Source organism: Musca domestica, unplaced genomic scaffold (genome assembly GCF_030504385.1).
Source record: "Musca domestica strain aabys unplaced genomic scaffold, Musca_domestica.polishedcontigs.V.1.1 18, whole genome shotgun sequence".
Classification (NCBI taxonomy): Eukaryota; Metazoa; Arthropoda; class Insecta; order Diptera; family Muscidae; genus Musca; species Musca domestica.
This window is the reverse complement of record NW_026712238.1, coordinates 11819808-11837772: the sequence shown is the minus strand read 5'-3', so window position 1 is coordinate 11837772 and position 17965 is coordinate 11819808. Positions and strand designations below refer to the sequence as shown.

Genomic DNA, 17965 nt, shown 5'->3' with positions numbered 1-17965 from the left:
ACATTCATGTATTTGCGATTTCGGTATTTTTCACAAAAATCCGATGACCATCCAAAATGCCTGGCTTTAGGCCTGTCCTATTCTCTTACCTCATAAAAAAATTCATCTCTATTGGACCTTGGTTGAGAATTGTAGGCCAACTGCAAAATCTAGACAATTTCTAGGATTTTGGTCCACTTTAAATCCTAAATATTTTTACGAACATCTTTCACAACAATAGGCTTATATTCATACCTTAAATCTACCCCCATGAAAAATTTCGTTAAGATCGGGCCATAATTGCAACCTGTAGGGTGATTAAAATTCAACATGAACAGATAATATAATAATTCGACTGAAAAGTGTGAAAATCATTAAAATACCAAATATAGGAATGTACCGTTATATATGGGGTTTTCTTCGAAGATGTGGGATTCTGTAGGCAATTATCTGTCATTGGAGGTAGTACCCACTATGAACTTCAAAAAACAAATTTAAAACAATTTCTGTGAAAAGTGTGAAACAAATTATCAATATACGGAAAATCTGGAGATACAGTTATATAGGGCTATTCTAAAACTTGGACTTATGCAAGGATTTTTCAAAGGATCAACATGTACTTTTGTGATAGATATGTATCAAGGGAGTGCTCGTATTTACAACAGACTTAATATTGCTAAATGATTATGATCGCGTGAATTAACTATAATTTTGAAAGAGTTATATTTGTTCAAAATGTTTACCCTATATGGAGAGTATACGAGATCTATGGTAGCTTCAAATTTTCTTTATTTGCGAAGTTTAAAGAAAATATTACAGTATTCACACTCATTCATTATAAGAGTTAATATTTTTCCAAATTTTGAGTCTTTGTGGGGGGAGGGTTTTGTACAAGAAGGGTCCCCTTTATTCCATCTTCTCACTAAATCTTGTGTTGTTAGAAATACTGGGATGTGCTAGATTTGAAAAAAAGTCAAATGCTTATTTCGAGTTTTATGAGCGTTATGCATACTTAAAATTTTAAACCGTGGAGTTGGAGGTACCAGAAGTCGTGGTTCAAAGTCAAATTGAAAAAATCGCATGCAATAAAAAATATTACTACAATTTAGAAAATTTAACAAAAAATATTCACTTGCTATCGGCATACTTTCCGCTGTTTTCATAGATTTTATTTATTTTTTCTGAAAAGAGGCCTTTTCAAATTGGCAAGAATTGTAAAAATTAGCTTATGGCTTGGCCCATTCAAACTTATAATACCCCAAAGTGTGGTAGGGTATAAAAACCAAATTGCAAAAATGATGTATTTATACCCTACAACACTATGTGTTGGGGGTATTATAAGTTTGATGTAACGCCTCGAAATATTGGTTTTCGACATAGGAAAGACTCGCCTATCTGAGTCGATCTAGCTATGTATGTCCGTCCGTCTGAATGGTCGTATGTCCATGTTAATTTGTAATCACGCTACAGGTCGCAATTATGCCCCGATCATCACGAAATTAAGCAGGGAGTGGGGTTATGGCCATTGTTCTTGGAGATGATCGCATAATATTTAGGGATTGAAATGGACCAAAAACTGAAAAATTTCTTGATTTTGCAGTTGCTTTACAGATCGCAATTATAGATCAGTTGGCACGGAAGTTAGCATGGGGCAAGAGATTAGGGCTGGGCAGAAGCCTTCAAATTTGGATTGTGATGTTAATATAGATTTTGTACTATTTTGTGATATTTTTTCATGGTTTTTATCGCATGCGATTTTTTCAATTTGAGTTATAATATTGAAGCTTACATTTTTTAATATTTTTTCACCTTACAACATAGGTTGGGGTTATCATATACAGATTGCAATTATCGTCGTATCTTCACGAACATTTTCACAAGGGTAGGTTTAGCCTCGGAAGAGCTAGGCCAAGTTTTTAAAGATGTCCGAAATATATTTAAGGGTTGAAATGGACCAACTATTAAAAATGCTACTGATTTTGCAGTTGTCATAAAGATCACAAATAGAAACCAAAAGACGCGAAATCTCTCACGAAATCTACCGAAACGCTGAAAACAAATTACAGGAGAAATCCAAAATACACAAAAAGCGAACTTCAGGCATTTTAACTCTGATTTCTTTGACGAAAATAGCCAAAGATTGTAGACAAGCGAATCATATAGACGAATCTAAATTTGCAGATACAGAGGGAACTTCTGCTTTTGAAGGTGATCGCAAAATATATAGGGCTTCAAATTAACCAAAAAAAGATTATTTTTCTGATTACACAATTAAAACCAATCGACACGGAATTTTTCATGAGGAACGATTTGAGGACAAGGAAGAAGTCTAGCATTTTCGATGACCACTGAAAATGTGACACAAAATATCCAAATGACGAATTTCAAAAGGTACAGTTATATGCGGACTTAAATCTCGCTTGGATCATACCAAAATTTCTATGGACTTCATTTTGCTGTAAAGCTGGAGTAATTTCTACAGTCGTACAAACATAGCCTAATTGACACAGTATAATATGTAAATACATACTTTTTGGGCTCTTAAATGCTTATTTCGAAGAGTGAAAACTATACAGTGCAGGGTATAAAAATAATCAAATATATAATGACCTGATATCCGATGGGGAGAGAGCGTGTGTTTCCAAGTTTTTAAAAATATTTATTTTCCTAAAAATATCACCCAGACGTTTTTTGTTTGAGGATACAAAAACATCCCTGTCGAATTTTAACTCTTTTCCTTATTTTTTTTCCCAGCTAGTATATGTCAGTAGTAAACTTTCACTCTTTCTTGCCAAAACACACACACACATACACACCCTTTTTTGTTATTAATAGGAAATTGAATTTTGTAACATAGTTGACATTTTGCTCTCCGACTTTCAATTAGAATATACTTAGCAGATAATTTGTCTGATAACCTCTAATGGAAGACCACTTTAATGTCAGAGTTTCTATCCTGTCAATGTCATAACGACATTTTACTGGAGATGAGACGTGCCAAATGGCCGAGCGAAAGAAATGGAAGAAATCTTCATTTTTATTTAACTATTGCCATTCTATCCTCTTTCCTTTTTGCTTGCTTCTTATGCTGTCCACAATCTTGGTGTCGCATCTCATCGCATGGCATGGCATGGTATGTGAAATGTGCAAATGTGTGATAAAAGCTATTTATGGTGATAGTAAAAGAGATTCATGTTACTACCAACTTACACGAGGACATGGCCAAAGGTCAGCACCAAAGGCAAAGTTAAGAAAAAAAAAATAATGGCTTGCTATACCCCTCGCAGTTGTGACAAGTGGTGTTACATTGCCTAAAGGACTTTTTGGCCTATGTATCTATGTGTTTGTATATCTCCCACTCATAAGTAATATTTTAGCTTTTAATATGCATTAAGATTTCCTCCAGTACCATTCTCATGTTACGACGACCATTAGAGGTTCTTTTTTGTCGTTCCGTAGTCATACTATGCGTTGTTGTTGTTGTTGTTACTGTTTCATCCATCCATTCTTAAGCAGCCAACCATCAGCCAGCCAGCCATCCGAAAGATTTATTTGAGACTTTCTCCCTACGGCACCGAAGAAAAATACTACCCACACAGAGAAGTGCGTAAATCTAACATAAGTATTATGTATGATGTCCTTTCGCATGTCTCTAGGAGCACTTCGCATACTAATTGTTTGTGTAATAGACCCTTTTTCCGATGCCAGCCAGGCATTGGTAACAACAGCTGTAGAAGTGGCAGCAGTGGGAGCGGCGGTAGCAGCGATGGCAGCCTGTTGTTACTAAAATTGGCCTTCCTAGAGTCATTTTAATTGGTTTTGTTTAGGCGCTCATTTCTGTTTGTCTTGCGGCTACAGAGGACAGAGGCGAGTGGTAGCTGGCAATGCTTGAGTGCCGGCTGCTGTTGCTTGGCAAGTAGTTAGATTGGTGGAATTATTTGGACGGAAAAAGTGGTTGTGGCAAAAATGCTATTGGCATATTTTGATTTCATTAACGGGATTAGGTGGTTGCCGCAAACGTTGTCGTCATACTTAAATGTTAAGTGTATATATGTAATGTTGTGTGTGTGAGGGGGCGGTAGATGTGTAAGGTTGCGGTCTGAACATTTTTATGCACCACGAACAAAATATTCACCTGCCTATTTAAACAATTTGCTCGTCCATCAAAGTACTGAAAATTTTTGAAATGCCTTTATACTTGGCCCTCTCTGAGGTAGACTTCGCCGCATTCCAGGTGAATGTGGCACGAGGCATTTCAGCGAAGATTCATAAAATAATTGTGTTACTTAGTAGAGTGTTTATTTTTTTTATTCAAGTACAATAAAAGTTATGACATGTTAACGTCTGTTTCTGGGGTTGCATGTCGGGCCACTCGTTCATCACACATTGATTTCTCAGACGATAAAAGTGGCACTGAGTTATTTTATTTAATTTCTGTATAAAGGTGTAAAATAAATGAACTGATAATTGATATATCTTCGTGAATTGATATAGGCAACTAACTATCTGTAGAGGAAAAAAAAAATAGATAAATAAATAATAAAAACGAAGTGAATTAAAAAAAAAAAAAAAACAGTAAAGAAAGTCCTAAAGTCGGGCGGGGCCGACTTTATGATATAGTACACCACTTTGCTAATTTAGTAGAGCTCCACATAACAATTAAAGAATTCACGCTATGATTATATGTATAATTTAAAGTTCAGCGGACTAAATATCCCGAATCATTTGAATCTTTTAAATTCGGACTTTTATTGCCCATTTGGTGCACAATTAATTTGAAATCGGATAATGATATATATGGGAGCTCGATGAAATTTCGCAAAGATATTTCTGAGCTGTATTTCATATATTTCCCTGAATAGCGTTGTTACGGAGTGCATATTACGGCTGTGGGTAATAAATATAACAAATCGGATGAACAATATATATGGGAGCTATAGCTATTTCTGAACCAATCTTTACCAAATTTGACATACTAGCTTCTAGACTCAATTCGGCCGTAAGTGCCAAATTCCATCCCATTTGGACAAATATTAGACGTTTGGTCCACAATAAAAGGTAAATCGGACGAAGTTATATATGGGAGCTATATCCAAATCTAAACCGATCTCGATAAAATTTAGCAAAGGTATTTCTGAGCTGCATTTGATATATTTCCCCAAATATTGTTGTTACAGAGTGCATATTACGGCTGCGGAGGACAAAAATAACAAATCGGATGAACAATATATATCTGAGCTATAGCTATATCTGAACCGATTTCGATCAAATTTGGCACACTTGTTTTCAGGCCTAAATGTTCATTTTTCGAGTATCACACGATAATTGCCACCTATATATAATACTCTCAACTCATAGTGTTAGAAAATGTAAAATTTAAAATTGTTAGCCAAATTATAAAAGATAGCATGCGATAAAAAATATGACAAAAATTGAAAAAATTTAACAAAATATATTCACTTTTTTATTGCCATATTTTTAAGCGATTTTCTTAGATTTTATACTTTTCACGCAAGAGACCATTGCGAAAATCGAACCACTGGCTCTCGACTTATAAGCGGAATAACAAAGATCTATTTCGTTTACATGTATATACAGGGTGAGATAAAAAAAACTGCAACAAAGTCAAACGCCATCATTTTTTTTTTAATTTTATTGAATGAAAGCAAAAAAGGTCGGAAATAGCATCAGCTTTTAGACAAATTTTAGATTTGTTCGAAGTGGTTACCTTTGGTACGAATTATGGCCTTCAAACGGCCAATGAAACCGTCACATGATGCCCGAATGTTGCTCTGCGGTATTTTGGCCCATTCACGGCTAAGCGGTATTTCGGCCTATGAGGTGATCGACACTTTGGTAGTTTTTAGTGCCCACCTTGCTTTCCAGACACAATAGTCCAACGGATTGGGATCCGGAGATTTTGGTGGCCATTGCGCACTGGAAATGAAACGAGGAACCTCATTTTGTAACCATTCATGGGTGGTGCGAGCTGAGTGCAATGGTGCTGAGTCCTGATGGAATGTCCAAGGTCTGCGGCCAAAATATTGGCTAAATACACCCTCCAGAATATTTTCGCGATAAATGAGCGGGGGCGACTATCGGCTGTTATGGCGGCCCTCACCATCATCATGGCCGGCGCTTGAGTTCTGGTGGCCAACTAAAGGTGCACATTTTCAGCTGACCCCTTTGAGAAGTAAACCAATAGTGACAAAATTGGTTTATATGACAGCCCTGAATATTTTTTTTTATTTACAAAGTGCTGGACAATGAATGTTTTTTCATCGAAGAAAACTAAATTCGGCAGTTCACCACTTTGGGCCAAGCGAAGCAACTCTTTAACTCTTTTGAGTTTATTTTCTTTCTGTTGCGGTGTAAGTTCTTCCACTTTTTCGAATTTCGATGGTTTTACCCCGAGCTCATTTTTTTATATTTGCCGAATGGATTATTGCGATATGTTCATCCCACGAGCCATTTTTCGGCTACTGCGTTGCGGGTTTCGATCAAGTCGCTTCTTTACTTTTCGAATCATTTCTGCTGATGTTGCTGTTTTCTCCCGTCCACTTCCTTGACATCGGACTACGCTATCCGTGTCACGCTATCTGTATCAACGAGCGATGGTACGAGACACAAAAGATTTATTCACATTTAAATGCTGGAGTGTTCTAACGATAACCACTTGTGGTTTTCCAGCCAAATATAAAGAAATCACACTATCACGCTTGAATTCCATCACGAATTCCTTTTATCTCGAAAATTCTCACCAAAATGCCAAATACCAAATATAATAAGCTGTCACTGGAATAATTTCAACAACTGTCGGACGAGTGGCTTAGAAATGATAGCAGTCTGAAGTTGGTTGCAGTTTTTTCATCTCACCATGTATATAATGTAATTTTTATATGGGAAGAAAATATAGACTTGCAAGGAAATACGCATTTTTTACTTGGTCGCCTTTCACCACGAAAATTCCTCCGAGAGGTTTTCTAACTGGAATATCGAATGCAGTTTGTCTGAAATTAAAATATATTTCATATAAAGTCTGCTTGAATATACGACATTCATAAAAGTACAATTAAAAACCTATGGCAGATAAAATTATCTCTATGAGACCTCTGGTTACATTTTTACTGGAAGTGTTTTGTCTCACTGAGAATATTCTATCTGCAAGTGGTTCTACATGTGCTCTCATATTGAAGGTCTATCAAACCCATATGGGTACAGAGGGTATATATCATTAAATACGGCCAAAACATACCTCATCGTAATAACGATTTTAGACCCTATACCCTTTGAATCCAATTTGTTTTAGGATATTTGAAGTCGATGTAATGTTGTCTGTCTGTTTATCTGTATGTCTGGTGCGTACGATAACTCTCGAAAGGAGAATCCGATATGGTCCAAACTTGGTTAATCGTAATATTATTGTCAAGCTTATATCGAGTCCGGCTAAGGGCCACTCCTTCTGGTACCTCCCCGACAAAGGAGAAAACTTTCACAAAAAATACTTTTCCTTATAAAACAAGAAACAATAATCCAATTTTGTGCAAATATTGCAAATACCAATATTTGTATAAGTGTTACGTCAGGTCCAAAAATGGACAATATCGCCCAACTCCATCAAGTACCTTCCCCAAAAATTTAACAAAATTTTGAAAAAATTATAGCGGTACTAAAATGTGAAATAAGGCTACGATTATCTTCTCAATATAACATGGGTTCTTTTAAAATATAAAAATTTAAAAAAATAAAAGTCCACGTTTGTAGCCATGAGAGTCCTTTGAAAATATGTTCAAAAATCCACACTGAAAACCCTTAACGGATAGATTTAAAAAATTCAAGCTAATAGCCCATAGGGTCCTTCAAAAAATCTTCGTTTATGGCCCTTAAAAGAATATGTTTAAAACTTATAGTTCTTATAGTCGTGAGAGTGCTTAAAAATATGTTGAAAAAATCCACATCTGAGGGCCCTGAGTCCTTCAGAACAATCTTCGTTTGTGACCTTAAAAAATATATTTAAAAACTATAGTCTTTATGGTCCTGAGATTGCTTAAAAATATGTTTGTAAAAATTCACATATAAAAGTCCTGACAGTCTTCTTTGAGTATACGGTGGATGTCTCAACGGCTTTATGTTCTGTATTCAATAAAGTACTTCAGTGCGTATGACGAATGTGAAAAATGGTATATTGCGCATACGTAATGTATCCATTTAAACGTTTCTGCACGCCGCCATACATTTTAAAGAATTAAAGTTGAAAATCCTTCACAAATTTTCTCAAGATTCTAAGGCGATAATTGTACTTTTCTTGAAATATTTTTTTTTATAGATTGTATTCTTGACGGGGTATTCGAATAGCTAAACTTTACTTTATTTTAATGTTTCAAATCTTCAAAATTCCAAGAATCGGATGGCACTGTTTGTTATACAAGAGGTATTAACTGAGGATGTAATCAAAAATATGTAGATATTTTTTTGGCATTAACGTATGAGTGATTTAATACATTTCATATATCACTCATACCTACGTTTTTGTTCAAACGACCGGAGTTCTCTGAATTAGAAAAGGAACTAGTTCGTTCGATCGGACAAGATTGATACATCTCTATAAATTACCATAATTTGGGAGGAACTTGATTATACAAACCGTGAAAATTCGGGAGTCCCTCGGTACATTAATTAAGGGCCTGTTTCCGTATGTGACTGCGAAAGTGAGTGTGAAAGAATAACACAATTCCAAATTTGTTTTTTTTTTAATTAAATTCAAAATTTGAAATAAAAACACATTAAAAATTGTATTTTTCTTTCGCCTTAATCATGAAAGTCATTGACAAAAAATATTTAAAAGGTTTTTTTTTAAAACATAGTTCTCTTATCTATTCCCATCATCTCAATCTATCAAATGATTGAAAACCTATTTTAGCAATTCAATTATTAAAAAGCAAACACCCGGGCATAATTGTTTTCTATAATAAATTGACGGATATGACCTCTAAAATGCAAACAAGTGTTGTCGTTTAAAAACGACGAAGAGAGGGAAAAACGAACTTTGATTACTATGATCTATGACCTTTTGCCGAGAAGTTCTTTGTCTTTCTTCAATTACAGTCATCTAACTTGTGCTCGTAACAAGTTGTTGTGATGCTCTGTTGTACTTAAAAACTTTTACACAGAAACAATTAATCACAAAACCCCTTACCCTGACCCCCTCCCACTACCCCCTCTCCCTTTGTACTACTATAATTCATACTGAGACAAGCAAATTCTTAAACTTCCGTTTCATTTTCTTGTCGTTTCTTTTTTTTAATTTCTTTACAGATACTCAGCTTGTATTGATTAAAAGCAAACAAGAAGCTGAACAGGGAAAACGAGCAAACAAAAACTAAAAACAACAGCAACAGGAGCAGAAGCAACAACAATCACAATCTTGTATGGTATTGAACAATAAATCTATATTCTCTTCGACCAGTTGTATCAGTTCGTATTTGGGTGTGCCTGGCTGTTATTTGTAGTGGAAATGTATTGCAAGGATATCAGCAGGACCTTAACATGAAAATGAGTACAGAAATTGTACATGGTTTCAAAGATATGCACTGAGGGAGGGGAAGAAGAGCAATGAGAAAAGAACCCAACACGAAGGGAAAAATTGGAAAAAGTTCATATCCTCTTGATGCGGGAAATCTAGCCAGACTTAAGCGGAATCTCAGTACAGCATCGACGTAGAAGGCAACAGTCAACGACCAGGAAAATATTTTTCTACTCCGCCCTTCCTTCCTCCGCTTTCTTTTCCTAACCCTTAGCGAAAAAATAGAAACTACCCTAGAATTGAACATTTCATGGAGGACTTTTTCGTAGAGCACTTGTTACCCGGACTTTTGGTGAGTCAGTGAGCCAATGTGTTGCAACATGGTGCCACATACTTCCATGTCGTCTTCGCCGTCGTTGTTTGTCTTCCACCCAAAGACAAATATAAGAACTTGAGAATCAATAAAAACCAAATGTTACTGCAGCAAAACTGAAACAAAAAGCCGAACACCGAGCGAATAAAAACAATAATAAAAACCAAATGAAGAAACAACAACAAAAACAGCAGCAAAGCGAGCTAGCGAGGAGGAAAATATAACAAACAGCGTTGAAATATCTGGCTCCGGGAGCAGACAACCATTCAACACCCATAATAGCTGTAGACATTGGCAAATAAAAGTTGTGACAATTGTTTGTCCCACTTCCTCCTCTCCCAAAGATAATGATAAACGAATGTCGCAGCTATTTCGCAACGAAATCGAGAACATTTACAACAATGCCGGCCCAGCTGCAGCTGCTTCATCTTGGTCACAAAGAAACAGCGAATTGGTATAAGAAACAACAAGAACAACAACAAGACTGTGGCTATGAGATGATGTATACCGAATTTATGGCAGATCGAAGGATGACATCAACACCAAGGACCACATGAGTTATCTACACTTCAGCAGCAGCAAGAGCAAGGCTTAACCAAGAGTGTTGTGGAATCCCATAAATAACAACAACAACAACACCCGTGGCCACAAACAGCTGTAGCAACTTCCCCCTTTTTCTCTGCTCAACAGAAAACCAAAGAAACAGCGCCGAAAAAATAACCAAAATACCGCAATCCTTCCAAACTATTACCCAAAAACGTGGTTGTGGTCCCCTCCAGAAGACAAGCAGAGACTTGAAACCACGAAGCAGTAGCAGCATTATTTTTGTAGACTAGTTTTGTTTTTATTGCCTGGTAAATTTCTTCTTCACAATGACTTCCATGGAGGATACCAATTCAACAACATCCGGCAATCTTATCGACAACACATCATCATCGTCATCAGCCTCATTCTCACAGGATGACTATTTCCGGTTGTACGATGCCAGTCTGGATGATGGCGAGGATGATGCTGCTGATGGTGGCAATAGGTTAGGTAGCCTAATTGTGGGCATTTGGAATCCCGCCAATAATCAAAGCAATACAACGACAACTTCCCTACTGGATGGACTGGTGGACATCGATGATGAAGCTGCTGCTGCTGGCATAACAACCCTAATCTCTTCCAATTGGTCCAGTACATCAGCCTCAGCTCTACTCTCAGCACCTGCCACTCTATCATCTGCCTCATCGACCATGGCTTTAAATAATCCCCCACTAACGTCCAACACCACCAGCCTTGACTATGATAGTTTGATAGTCTCTTCACCAGCATCCTCAGCGGCAGCGGCAACTGCCAGCAGTACCTTTAGCACGTTATTCAGCTCACCTGCTTCGGAATATGGCAATAGTCAAAATGTGACGACAAATGCCACCAGCACTGGCATAGACTGGCTGGTTGGGGAATCATTTGATGGCTCAGTGCTCTATGAAGCCAATGACACCTCATTGAATGTGTTGCACTCAAATCTGGTGGCTCAACTGGCCTCCTCGCCAGCGGTGGTATTGGCTTCTCCCACAACGGTCAGTGACACTTCCGCCAACTCCGTGGCAACTGGCGCCTCTGAACTCAGTAATAATTATGGCGATGGTGATATAGCTTTGATCGATAGTGCGGAAACTTTGCTGGCCGGTGAGACTGATTATGACATTGTAAGTTTTAATGGTGGCGGCGGCGGTGGTGCCGCTGATGCCGGTGGCTATGAATTGGTTGATTTAATTAACCCATATAATGAGACAGCGGCCAGCAGTACCTCGGCCACGGCAACCTCAGCAACAACATCAACATCCACCTCAATTCTGCATCATATCATTGGAACAGCCAGTGGCCGGGTGAAAAGCGGCAGTGGTAGTAAATCACCCAGTAATGGTGTCGCCAGCAATGGCGTCGGCGGCAGTGGCAGCAGTAGCATTCTTCGAACCGATTCCGATAACGATGGGGGCAGCAGTTTTATGTTACTCCTTGAAAATTTCGGTGATTATTTTTACAACTACAATGGCACTATGGTTTCGGGCACAACAACAACACCCAGCACATCGTTAACCAACATTCCCAACAATTTTAGTAGCTATGAATATCGGCCGAACTGTAGCAGTTTTCTTGGCGGCAATTTAACCAATAATCTATCATCACTGTGTTACGAAGGTCCAACTGAAGGTGAGTAGTCAAAAATTGAAATAATATTTTATGAGTTATTTACATTGTTTGGATAGGTATCCCATGGGAGAGAAATGAAAAATTCTGTAATAGGATACAAATACAGACACATGGCATCGAAGTATGAATATTTTTTAATAACATTAATATTCGGTATAAAAAATTTTTAGAAAATTGTTAGTAAATCTAAAAAAGGTTTTTAAATATTTGTGAAATTTTCTCATTTACGTGTTCAGCGAACTCGTCTCTCAATAAGTCAAATGTTATGCCTGCTGTGTGGCATGCGGCACCTTCGTGATGAAACCACATGCCATGCTAGTCCAGATCATGCATTTTGGGCAAGCAAAAAAAAAAACGAGTAAAAAAGCTGTAAGTTCGGCCGGGTCGAACTTTGAATACCCTCCACCATTTGATAAAAATTTGGCAATTTTCAAAAAATAAAATCCGTTAAAAATTCTGTTAAAATCTTACAAATACCGAATGTAGCCGTATGATAGGATCTATAAGGCTACGTGGACCTGCATAGGCAACTTTTGTCAAAAGCTATTACAATATTCAAACGCGAAACTTCAAAAAAATCTGTCTATAATGTAGTTAAAATCATCAAAATTCCGAATTCAGTAAAAGCGTGGACCAGCACAGACAATTCTCTGGCATAGGCTGTAGTATCCATTACGAACCTCAAATACAATATGTGAAATAATTCCGGTAAATAATGTCGCTAAAATCATCAAAATACCGAATATCGGGTGTTCCGTTATATTGGGGCTTTACGAAGATGTGGATCCACACACACAATTTTCTGTCATAGGCTGTAGTATCCATTACGAACTTCAAATGCCAAATTTGAAACAATTCCGGTAAATAATGTCGCTAAAATCATCAAAATACCGAATATCGGGAGGTACCGTTATACGGGGGCTATGCGAAGACGTGAACCTATATGAACCATTTTCTGTTTTGTGCTGTTGTATCTATTACGAACTTCAAATACTAAATTTGAAATAGTTTCGGTAAATAATGTCTCTAAAATCATCAAAATACCCAATATCCGGAGGTACCGTTATATGGGGGCTATACGAAGACGTGGACATACATGGCCCATTTTCAATATCAAAAGTCCTGCGGTCATATAATATGCATTTGAGTAAAATTTTATTAACCTACTTCATTTCGTTCGGAAGCTAGAGTAATTTCCACAGAGGGACAGACGGATGGGCATTGCTAAATCGACATAGAATTTTATGCTGATCAAGAATATATATATACTTTGTGGGGTCAAATTTCTGGATTTTTACTCCACAGAGACCTCAATATTAAAAATTCATTCCAATCCCATTCCTTTACCCAATACTATATTTAGTACCATTTAGCACTTTTCGCACAATTATAGTACACATTTCCACTGTCACCTCTATGTCACAAAGCCAGATACCAAAAGAGATCTCAATATAAAATTTCGAGAATTAAGCTCTCTCCTTCACTCAATGTAGAATTTAGTACCATTTGGTACTTTACGTACAATTATAGTACACATTTCCAAGTCACCTTCTTCAGATTATATATAATATAAAATTTGAGATTTCAATCACTATCGGTTCACCCAACAGCGATTTATACCACTTTGCACTTTCGTGCAGTTAGGGCACATTTTTAAAACCGCCTCCATATCTTAATTTCAGATATCAACAAAGACCTCAGTATCAAATGTGGGGATTCCAGGCCTTTCCCTTCATATATAGTACATTTAGTACATTTCGTACCATTTTAATACATATTGCCTAAACCAACTCAACTCAACTACTGACAACTCAATATCAAATGTGAAAATTCCAGCCTTATTCATACATCGAAAACAAATCTAGTACCATTTTGTACTTTTCGCACAATTATGGAACGCATTTACAAACAACCGCCATATCCCTTCACCCAATACAAAATTTAGCACCATTTCGTACATTTCGTCACATTTCCGAAACCCCTACTTTCGCTCAACTACAGACACCAACAATGATATCAATATCAAATTTGAGGATTCCAGCCCTATTCCTACATCGAAAAGCAAATTTAGTACCATTTAGTACTTTTCATACAAATATGGGACGCATTACCAAACCACCGCCAAATCTGAAGTACAGATACCGTCAGTAATCTAAAATATCATATTTCATTATTTTATCCCTATCCCTCAACCCAATAACAAATATATGCAGCACCACTTAGTAATTTTCATTCAATGACAGGACACATTGCCGAAACCATCTACATATATCCTGGTTACACATGAACAGCAACCCCAATACCGAATTTCGGATTTCAACCACTATCTCTTAACTCATTGGAATTGTATCGAATTTAGTACCATTTGGTACTTTTCTTACACTTAGTACACATTTCCAAAACAACATCGTTATATCAAAGCCAATTTCAAGAACTGATGCTCATACCAAATTCCAGGGTTTTTCCAACATTCGTTCCTATAAGTCCCAGTGACACCAAGTCTATTACATTTTGGTATCTTTGATATATACGTATTGTTAGAATTTTGAAAAACCCTTTAGTTTGTCTAGTATCCGACACAACAAAAAATACTCTCACTCCAAACTCCAGATTTATAGCTCCTTTCCTTCCCCAAATACCAAAGTTAATACAATTTAGTACTTTTTGTACTTTTTAGTACGTATTTTCAAATTCCCCACCACGTGTTGACCAAACAGCACAACAGTTGATTCTAATTCTAAAATTTTGGACTTCCAACTCATTCCTTACCCAAATACTACATTCAGTAACATTTAGTACTTTTAGTACATATTTTTTGAAACCACCCCTAAATCTAAACCTACCACCAACAAGAACACTAAAACAAAATTTCAAAATTCCATATAAAGCCGTTCATACCTAAATGTTCAATACCACCTTCATATCAAACCTATTTTTCAAACTGGATTGAAGTTGTTTGCTATATCTGTTCACATTGTACCAAAGAGTACAATTCAAGAAGTTTACTAACATTTTTCAGCTTTTTCTACTTCAAAATTCGAACTTCGGAAATTGGTACATCTAAAATTCACTCCATCAGTGTCTCTCGTTTCACATTTCAAAATTCCAGTTTGTCATTCCGTTTGTCTAATACAAAATATTAAATTTTTACTACATTTTAGTACTTTTCGTAAATTTAGAAAGAATTTTCAAAAACCCAACCTTATCACATGCCTATGCACCAAGACTGACCCTCGTGCGAAGTTCTAGCTTCAGCCGTTGCGTAAGGGCGTTGATTCCCGGTCAGTCAGTCAGAGGAGATAAAAAAGCATGTCCACTTGTATCTTAGGTTAGCTTAACTCGTTTTCGGCATTTCGACGATTTCAGCCCAATTTTTCAACAAAGGTTTTGAAATTTAAATGAAAATTCATAGTACCAAATATTTCTAATAAAGACTTCTCTTTTGGCGTGTCGACCACATGGCGATAGAAGGCGGCTTTAGTTTTTTTGAGGGTTTAAGTAACATCTTTTTGGCGAATTGACTGCAATTGCTCAATATATACCCAGGAAGGCAGGAATGATCCCCAATTTTTGGAACTTTGAAGGTCTTAATTTAAAGTTCGTAATCAATTGAAAGCATATTTGACAAATGTTGCCACACCTTCTATTTAACGCTACACCCAAACATTAAAGGTTTTATAGACAATAGATTGGGACCTAAATTAGGTTTTTCTATGGCGAGGAAATATATCAGTTTTTTGATGTATATTTTATTAAAGAAGTCATTAAATTTAGATTTCTTTTTAGTCTTATATTATAATATTCATCCCACTTCTTGTATTCAATTGTTGTTAGATTTACAGGGCGTTTCTTTTACATAACAATGATTTGTATTTTCTCACTTTTTTTTGTTGCCTTGAAATTTATGACCCACAAATTTCATGTTGACAACCCAAATAATGTCGAACTATAAGATGATGACAAGACAAATATTATTCCCATTATTTTGTGTTGAGGTGTTATGTACGATAAACATGACACACACACAAACAGACACAACAACCAGCCACCTTTGACATGTGTACATCGTCACCTAGCCATAGAGAGAGAGAGATAGATGAGTGGGTGAAATTTGATTAATGAATGCAAGTCTAGGCTTTGTTAGGAACCTGTGAGAAAATTGTTAAGGTTTTTACTGAAAGGCTTTAAAGAGACAAGTTATGAGAATATTTATTATATATTTATGAAATAGGTGTTTTGTGTTAATAGCATTATTTATGATACAGACAGTAATCAGTTAATAAGGATTTATTTTAATACGTTCGTCTGCGGAGTGCTTATAAAATGGGATTAAAGTCACGCTGTAGGTTGAAACATTTAATCCATAATTAAATTCATTATTTTATTTTATTTGGCATGAATGCGGTAAATGGTGCGAAATATGTTCATTTCGTTTTGTGCTTATAGCGCTAGGACTTTATTTCTATACTCTCCACAATACTATGGTTTGTCATTCCGTTTGTAACACCTCAAAATATACATTTTAGATCCCACAAAGTATATATATTCTTGATCAGCATAAAATTCGATGTCGATTTAGCGATGTCCTTTCGTCTGTGGAAATCACTCTGGCTTCCGAACGAATTGAAGTAGATTGATAAAATTTTACTCAAATGTATATTTGACTGAAGGACTTTTGGTATTGAAAATGGTCCATGTAGGTCCATGTTTTGGTATAGCCCCCATATAAAGGTACCTCCCGATATTCGGTATTTTGATAATTTTAGCGACATTATTTACCGGGATTGTTTCAAATTTGGCATTTGAAGTTCGTAACGGATACTACAGCCTATGACAGAAAATTGTCTGTGATTGTAGACGTCTTATTTTTTATGATTTTAACGTCATTATTCACCGTATTTAGAGTTCGTAATGGGAACTACAGTCTGTGACAAAAAATTGTCTATGCAGGTCCAGGTCTTCTGATGCTTTAGGGCTTTTCTGTTCCCATATTTTCTTAGAAGGAATGAAACACAGATGGAAATCTTCTTGACAAATCATCAATACCCTGATTACCCCGAGTCCAATAGAAATCTTTCGGGAGTATGGTACAGAGCCTTTGTTCTCGCAATTGTTAAGGAATTTTTTCCGTCTGCCCATGTTAAATTTCAATCACGCTACAGGTTACAATTATGATGGGATACTCACAAAATTTAGCATGGATGTGGGGTTAAGGTCAGAAATGATGGACATGATTACATTGCGGTTGAAATGGACAAATAACAGAACAATTTCTTGGCCAGAAGTTTGACAATTTGGATGGTCATCGCATGTAAAGGGTGAGATAAAAAGTGCAACAAACGCCATAGTTCTTACATTTTTTTCTTTTTTTATTTTATTGAATGAAAGCAAAAAATGTCCGAAATAGCATCAAACTATGGCCTTCAAATGGCCAATGAAACCGTCACAAGCTGCCCGAATGTTGCTCTGTGGAATTTTGGTTCATTCCCGGCAAGGCCCTTTTTGGAGGTGATCGACACTTTGATATTTTTTAGTTCCAACCTTGATTTCCAAGATACTCCAGACACAATAGTCCAACGGTTTGGTATCCGGAGATTTTTGTGGCAATTGAGCGCTGGAAATAAAGCGAGGAACCTCATTTTGTAACCTTTCTTGGGTGCCGCGGTTCTGAGTGCGATGGTGCTGAGTCCTTTTGGAATGTCCAAGGTCTGCGGCCAAAAAGTTTGCGTGCCCAAGGCTTTAATACACCCTCCAGAATATTTTCGTCATAATATTCGGCATTTATTCTGTTGCCACAGTCGATTGATGCGAGCGCAGAGCGACCATCGACTGTTATGGCAGCCCACACCATCACCATGGCCGGCGCTTGAGTTCTGGTGGCCCACCGAAGGTGC

The 17965-nt window shown here is 36.7% G+C and overlaps 1 protein-coding gene across 1 annotated transcript in view; it reads left to right on the top strand.

The window, feature by feature from the left end:
* Nucleotides 1-17965, top strand: part of LOC101892782 (dopamine D2-like receptor) — a 250824-nt gene that overhangs the window by 133245 nt on the left and 99614 nt on the right. Inside the window, exon 4 of the mRNA XM_059120935.1 lies at nt 9295-12071. Coding sequence (XP_058976918.1) covers nt 10748-12071 — 1324 coding nt within the window. The 5' untranslated portion in view covers nt 9295-10747. The remainder of the gene's footprint in view (nt 1-9294; nt 12072-17965) is intronic.